This window comes from Capsicum annuum, chromosome 9 (assembly GCF_002878395.1).
Source record: "Capsicum annuum cultivar UCD-10X-F1 chromosome 9, UCD10Xv1.1, whole genome shotgun sequence".
Classification (NCBI taxonomy): domain Eukaryota; kingdom Viridiplantae; phylum Streptophyta; class Magnoliopsida; order Solanales; family Solanaceae; genus Capsicum; species Capsicum annuum.
In genome coordinates, this window is record NC_061119.1 from 87,336,075 (window position 1) to 87,343,691 (window position 7,617).

Genomic DNA, 7,617 nt, shown 5'->3' on the forward strand with positions numbered 1-7,617 from the left:
TTTATAGTGCATCTTGATATTTACATAAGTACTCATATATCCCTGCTCCACCTATGGCTAGGATTGTGACTATATGCATACCAAAACCATCCAGATCTGATCAATACCAACCAAACCCAATTCTTTAAAATGAAAGATCAATATGGTGAGGTCAAATCTTACTGCTACCATCCTTACACAGACATCACATGCAAGCGAAAGCTTTCATCTTAACTGCAACAGTCCTAAAACATAGAGATCACTAGGAAAAGCGTCATATTCTTCCTGGCAGAGTACCATCTCCATAGCAGTGTAGGGAAATTATCCGTCTTTTAGTATAGCTTCTGAATATCCTCCACCAAATAAAACACCACCCATAGCTCTAAAGCAAATGTGCTATCATATACTTAACTTGGAGCAAAGATCTACTCACCTCACAATCCCATAAGCAAACTAGCAGATCCAACTTCAAACTCACAAGGAACTAAAAACAGGCAATACACAAGATACGGTAGCTTCACCACACGTATCAATCAGAACAAGATCAATTTGGAACATGCAAAAAATGATTTATTGGTACTATAGGCGCTATACTTCTAAAGAATCATTGACATAAACCAATTGCTACATTTTTTCCCTCTTATGACTCAACGTTGAAGAAGAAGCTAGGTACCACCAAGGTTGTCAGGCCTAGAAAGAATTTACAGCAACAAATTTCCTACATTTGCTTATCAATTATCATATCTAGGACAAAGGACACGGTTGGCCTACCAATAAGAAACATGCATACTTTAAGAGAAGAAGCGGAGCATTTTACCCACAAGTCCTCATGCAAATTACTTTCTTCGAAGTACATATGATCCAACAAATGCTCGAACCTTTCAAATATCTTTTTCTAAGTTGCTCAGACTCTTCAAAAATGTCTATGGGTGTGTGTCGGATCCTCCAAAAATAGTATAATTCTGAAGGATCCGACACAGATGCGGCAACATTTTTGGAAAGTCCTAGCAACTTAGAACTTTTTCCATCAACATTGCATAATTGACAACAGACCACCAACAAGCACTAACAGCCTCCAGAGTGTTCATCAGCAATCAAAGATTCTCAACAAAAGAGCCTGAATGATTCTAACCCACCAAAAGATAGTTGTCTCAACACACACATTGTGTTGAGCAAACAATCAAAACATATGATGAGATATTTCTCAACATAAATGGAAAGTAAATCAGTTCTTTGGGCAGGCACACTTACCCGTGTGCGATGGTCAGTTGTGGTTATTGTCCAATGTTGATCAGCAATTCAAAGATACTCAACAAACAGAAACAGCCCAATGATTCTAATCAAGTAGAGTAAAACCCTACCCACCAAAAAAGGTAGTCTCAACGCTCAACACCCACATTGCAAAGCAACAATCAGAACATATGATGAATGTAAATAGAGTAGAACAGTTCTTTAGGTGCCCACACTTTCACCAAGATCTAAGGAGAATTGATGGACTTCTAAACAACAAATACTTCATGCAGCACTCATATGTTAGAAACAAAAAAAAAGGCCTTAAACAAAAGCTCAACATATAACATCCGCAACATCAAGGCCATAAAATACAAGCTTATTCAATCATAACCAAACAACTGCAAAAATTAAATTAACTTATGATAAGTGATAACATATGTTTCATGGAACTGGATACGACTAAATATTCAACACATATGAGAGTATTTTACAATTTTTAGTGCATCTTGCAGAAGTTAATTTAAGTACCCATACTCCCAACACACCTATATGTGAGATCAATTGAGATGGATTAAGATTGCAACTACATTCATGCCAAAATCTTCCAGATCTGATCAATACCAACCGAATCCAGTTGTTTAAAATAAAAGGTGCTATCAATACACCTGAAATCTGATCAATTGAGATGGATAAGATTGTGACTACATTCATACCAAAATCATCCAGATCTGACCAATACCAACCGAATCCAATTGTTTAAAATAACAGGTGTTATCAATACAATAAGGTTAAACAGAAATCAAACAATCAATTTATCAGATTTCAGGTGCAAATCACTCATTTTCTACAACCAATTAAAGTAACTAAACTTCCAAATTGGTAGGATCCAAAATACAATTTACAAGTTCAGAATCTTAAAGAAACGGAAAAATCTAAGTAAGTCTTCTACATACATCATTATTCTTGTCTCATTTCCGTCATCCTTCTATGAGTTCATCTATTAAAACATTCACAAAATGATATAAAACTACAGTAAAATTATCCCATCTCATCCTCATCAAACCCTAGCAGCAACAGCAGGGGCTACAGCAATGGCGGCAGCATTGGTGGCACCGCCGCCCAAGAAAGAGAGAAATCCAGTAGCAGGAGACTCTTGATCATCAAGGAAAAGATCCTCAGGTGCCCTAAAAGCAGAATGCGTACACACAATCCCAAGACCAACCATCAATGCAGAAACAAGCACAGCACCAACGGAGGTAACAAAGATCACAGCAACAGTGGACACAATAAGCACACCTAGCGTTTCCCTTTCAGAAAACTGACGACCGAATAGAACCAACGGAGGATCTGAAGGGCGGAAAAGGTAAAGAAAGAGCCAAGCAGCGAGGAGAGCGGAAAGTGTAAGAAGGGAAACAGGGTTTGTTATGAGAGAAAATGCGAGAACAGCAGCGAGGAGAGAAAGGTAATTGATGCGGAAATAGGAGTAGTTTTTTTGGATACGGAGAGTGGCGTCGGAGAAAGATTCGGGTTTAGAGAAAGCGGATCTGTCGAAGAGTTCGGACCACGGACGGCGATTGGCGAAACCGGTTTGGACGGTGGTGGAAATGTGGTTGATGAATGAACGGAATGCGGGGGTTGGCCCGATTTGTTGGGCGGTGTCAGTGTTATTGATTGGAAGGACTGCTGGTGAAGCCATTTTTGGTGAAGATAGAGAGAGAGATGGTGATGGTGAAGGGTAAACGACGGTTGATTTAATTTTATACGAAGGGCTTGGGATTTTTCTTAATTGCTACGGCTTTGACCGATAGAGAAACGAGAACCAACACGTGGCGATGGATATATATATCTCCCTGTCTATCTTTATTTATCTATATATTAGATGGACAAGGCTTGTGCTCACCACAAACCTAATTAATATATAATATTTTTATCAAATATTTGAATTAAAAAATACTATAAAAAAGCTGTAAATATTATCAACTGTCAATAAAAGCTAGTATCTAGAATATTCAAATTTGTAGGTGCTTCATTTTGCAAAATGACATTCTCTCTTATAGAAAAATTAGCGAAACAAGTGAAATGCCAGATCAAATAGCTTTTGACAGTGTGTCTAGAGTTTCTTGCCGCTGCAGGTCTTCCGAATCTGTTCTGAACATTTGTTCTTCAAGGCGCACCAAATACTTATTTCTTTGTACAAAGCTTGTAGCAGCTTGAATAGTATTCCTCTGTGCAGCAAAATAAATAATTCCTTTAGAAAAAGGACATCAGAAATTATTCAAACTTAAGTATCAAGACAACACAGTGTCCTTGATATTTTAGAAATGATTTTCCAACAAGTCAAAATAAAAAGGAGGCAGGAAAGATACTGTTTACCTTGTTCAAATTATAGCAAATTCTATTCCTAACTAGCAAGACTTTCTTTGAAAGATCTGCTTCCTCCGAAGAGAGAACGTTTCTAATGTAGCTTCAGTGTCTTCACTAATCTTCTTTGGTATGACAAAGAAAGTCGTAACAACAAGCACCCATCCCAACAATGACAAATATAGGGGGTTGGAAGGGTATTCGCTCGAACCCCTTGACCAAAAATTATATAAGTCGTCTACTTAGTGGTTTATGGAGTTCAAAATTTACATCGAGGTTTCAAGTTCAATTTGATTTATTATATTTTTATTTTTCAAACATTAAGTGAAAATTCTAAATCTGCTACTACATCCCAGTGTCTATATTATTCAACAAACAAACAAATATATATAGAAACAAACTCAAACATTATAAATTATTATCATAGTCCATAAATAGACTCACTCACCAGCAAACCTAGAAATAATAAATTGCAAAAGTAATTTGCATAATTCTAAGAGAAACACTGTTAAAGAGAAAACGATTTATATGAACATAGTTTAAGATAACACTAAGAGAGACAGAATGATTCAAATAAATAACTATCATGATAGATGCAAAGACAATTAATATTTATGATCTTGAATAGAATAAAAGATCGATCAGTTCAAAGATTAAGTTTCACAACTATAGCCATGTTACATAAAGTGCTCCCATATTTGGCCATAATTTCAAAAAATCTTCTCATGCCAAAGCGACGTAAATTACTATTTTGACCAAATGCTAGACAACAAATTCGGAGAAACAACTTCATGGCATATGATTCCAGTAAATGTTGAACTAACTCTACTAAGATGAGATACAAAGTGACTGTAAAATCGCATCCAATATGTTATGTGGCTATAGTGTATCATATCCATAAAAGATATCTGAAGCAATAAAAAATCAACGCCTCTAGAAAATGATAAAGGAGAACTAAATTTTCAAGAATTCCTGTCAAAGGTGAAGATCGAGATCTCTGTAACAGAAGGAAATCATAACAAAAAATTAAACACAAAAACACAAAAGCAGAAAAATCTATGATGAATAAAAAATTGATAAAGTATAGACGAAAAATTCGAATGAAAATAAAAAAAAACTCTAAAATAAGATTTCTTACCTCTGAAAAAGGGAGAAATACTCAAGAGATGGATATTGTTGGAGTTAATTTTTGCTTGGACATAAGAAATTGCTAAAAAATTAATTGTTTCAGAATATTATCAAACACCACATGTACATCAGTGTGAAATCATGCACCAACATAACATGCATTTAGAATATCCAACAAAAAATTATTATTCAAAATAAATATCAGCAGAAATTTCAGTGAGTGTATGCGTATTTGACCATTTTCTCAAACTGTAAAAGTTAATCAAAATCTTCAACCATCGACTATTAAACCTTGTTAAATATCTCAGATCTAGAGATTAAAGTGACTTTTGAAGTGGTATTTTTTGGTAAAGAGGCAAAATTATGGAGAAATGATAGAAGAATGACAGTGGAAGTGGTAAGCATGGAGTGCTATTGAATATAATGAAGGTGGTCATGCACGTGTATGTAGATCGTAGGTAATGAAACAAGTGTTAGCTATTGAAAGGGGATAAAAGCATGACTTTTATAAAATGATCAATTTGCCCCTATTTATCTTTAGTATATGGTCAAATATATGTTGCTTCTCGTACAAGGTTTTAATGTTGTCGTCCATCTCTATTGACTTATATAATAGAGAATATAAATTTTCTGTATGATTTTTAAGTATTTTAAATTATTAACTATTGTAATATGTAATATTTTACATAATATTCAGATAATATATGTCACTTTTCTTATCCCAATTTATGTTGCATTGATGGAATTTGAGAAAGTCAATTAAATATTTTATATGATATTTAAATATTTAAAATTATTAATTATTGTAATTTATAGTACTTTTACATAATCTTTAAGTAACTTATGTTATTCCCTCTGCTTCAATTTATGTGGCATAGATAAAATTTAGAGAGTCAGTCAAATATTTTATGTCTTTTAAATATTTAAAATTATTAATTATTATGATTTATAGTAAATTTTATGTCATTTTCAAATAATATATGTTGCTTTCTTTGTCCCAATTTATGTGGCACTTATAGAATTTCGAGAGTCAATCAAATTTTTTATTTGTTTTTTAAATATTTTAAGTTGTTAATTATTATGATAATAGTACTTTTTATGTCATTTTTAAATAATGTATGTTACCCCCTTTGTCTCAATTTATGTGGCATTGATAGAATTTAAGAGTCAATCAATTTTTTATCTGTCTTTCAAATATTTAATTTGTTAATTATTTTAATTTATAAGATTTTTACGTAAATTTTAAATATATAACATCAACAACAACAGACCTGGTATATTTCCACTAGGTGAGGTAATTTTTTTTTTAAATATATAACAAATTAAAAAATTAAGATAAAGGAATAAAAATAAGCAAAGTACAAAAAATACAAAAAGTAAAAAGTTGCATTAAATAAAGTTAAAATTATGAATAATGTACACTTGTCTTGCCCTTAGGAGTCATTTGGTTTGGAAACAAGTTATGCTGTGATTAGTTATGCTGAGATAAGTTATATTGGGAGTAGTTATCCAGAAATTAGTTATGCTGATATTATTTTTTAGCGGTTATTTAATTTGTGATGTTAAAAATAATATGCATTGCATTCTTTTTAAGAATACATAATTTTTTTTTTATAAAAATACTCTTCACCTTATTTAACTTAATTATTTTCTTTCATATTAAACCATACAAAAGAAATTGGAACTATTTCTTTTTTAACCTTAGTAGTTTTTTTTTTTTTTTAAAAATACATGTTAACAAAATTGTGTTGATATTTATTAAACGTGTATGAAGTTTTAATATTTTATGTTAAATTATTTCTTTTGTCCTAAATACTATAAAATGTTGATAATTTCACTTTTTGTTAAAAACATTCATCATCAAAAAATGTGAAAAAGAATTACTCTCATTTTTCATTATTTAGTATCATTAATATTTGGAGAGTTAAATTATATTTTTAAAAAATAATTTTTCAAACATTTTTAGCTGTATATAAACAATAATTTTTTATTTAATAATTAAGCATATACTAAGTTAAAAGGGGAATGTCAAAATACTTTAATTACTTGTTCATGATAAATTTGTTAAGAAAAATAAAAATTTGAAGTAAGATTAATAAACATTCATACAACCCTTGGATCACTTTTGAATTCATTGTATAAATAATTTTTATGGTGTCACTATCATTTTCCCACGACTCATCACTTTTGTTGTATTTATAAACTCATATAACTGTTCAAATTTATTAAAATGGATAAAAATTGATAGAGTAATTAAAATTTAAATTAGAAATGAAATTGACAAAAAAAAATTTGATGTGAGGACTATCAAAATTTCACATTCTCTCTTATATATAGTAGTAAAGTAACAGAATATATATATTTATATATACACACACATATGAAAAGTGATAATTGGAGGTTGATTTTGTAATTTATGGCTTTATCCCAAATTAAATAATGTTGAGATTATTTATACCACCCAAAGGGTGGAATAACTTATCCCGATACTATTTATTAATCCCGGGATAAGTTCTCCCAAACTTAGCAACCAAATAAAGCACCAAAAAATTTATCCCAAAATTATTTTTTCATCCCAAGACTATTTATTTTAATACCCCACACTAAATAATCCCTTAGTGTACAATTAAAGTTGCTTTAGCGTACGATTAAATTTGCTTTGTAAAAATATTATTGGATGTTTTTGGAGTACACGTGTGTATAGTAGAAGGCAAAAGAACAACCTTAAGTTGTAGGTACAACTCGAATAGCTTTTAGTACTATGCAATATTACTGTGTTCGTCCCTCTTGCTCACTTATATAATAGATTTATATTTTTATTGACACAAATATTAGTACACGATAACGATAAAAGAAGCGATAATTTAACTACATTATCTTTTAAATATGATGAATTTAATAATTTAAAAAATGCTA

General features: G+C 31.4%; 1 protein-coding gene across 1 annotated transcript; it reads right to left on the reverse strand.

Moving 5' to 3' along the window:
- Positions 1-2,000: 2,000 nt before the first annotated feature.
- Positions 2,001-3,403, reverse strand: LOC107842627 (PRA1 family protein B4). Its single transcript, XM_016686569.2, has one exon. The coding sequence runs from the start codon at positions 2,906-2,908 to the stop codon at positions 2,270-2,272; it is 639 nt and encodes a 212-aa protein (XP_016542055.2). The 5' UTR covers positions 2,909-3,403; the 3' UTR covers positions 2,001-2,269.
- Positions 3,404-7,617: the final 4,214 nt, after the last annotated feature.

Excerpts from the sequence above, each read along its gene's own strand:
- LOC107842627 (XM_016686569.2), bottom strand. The coding sequence starts at position 2,908 with ATGGCTTCACCAGCAGTCCTTCCAATCAATAACACTGACACCGCCCAA.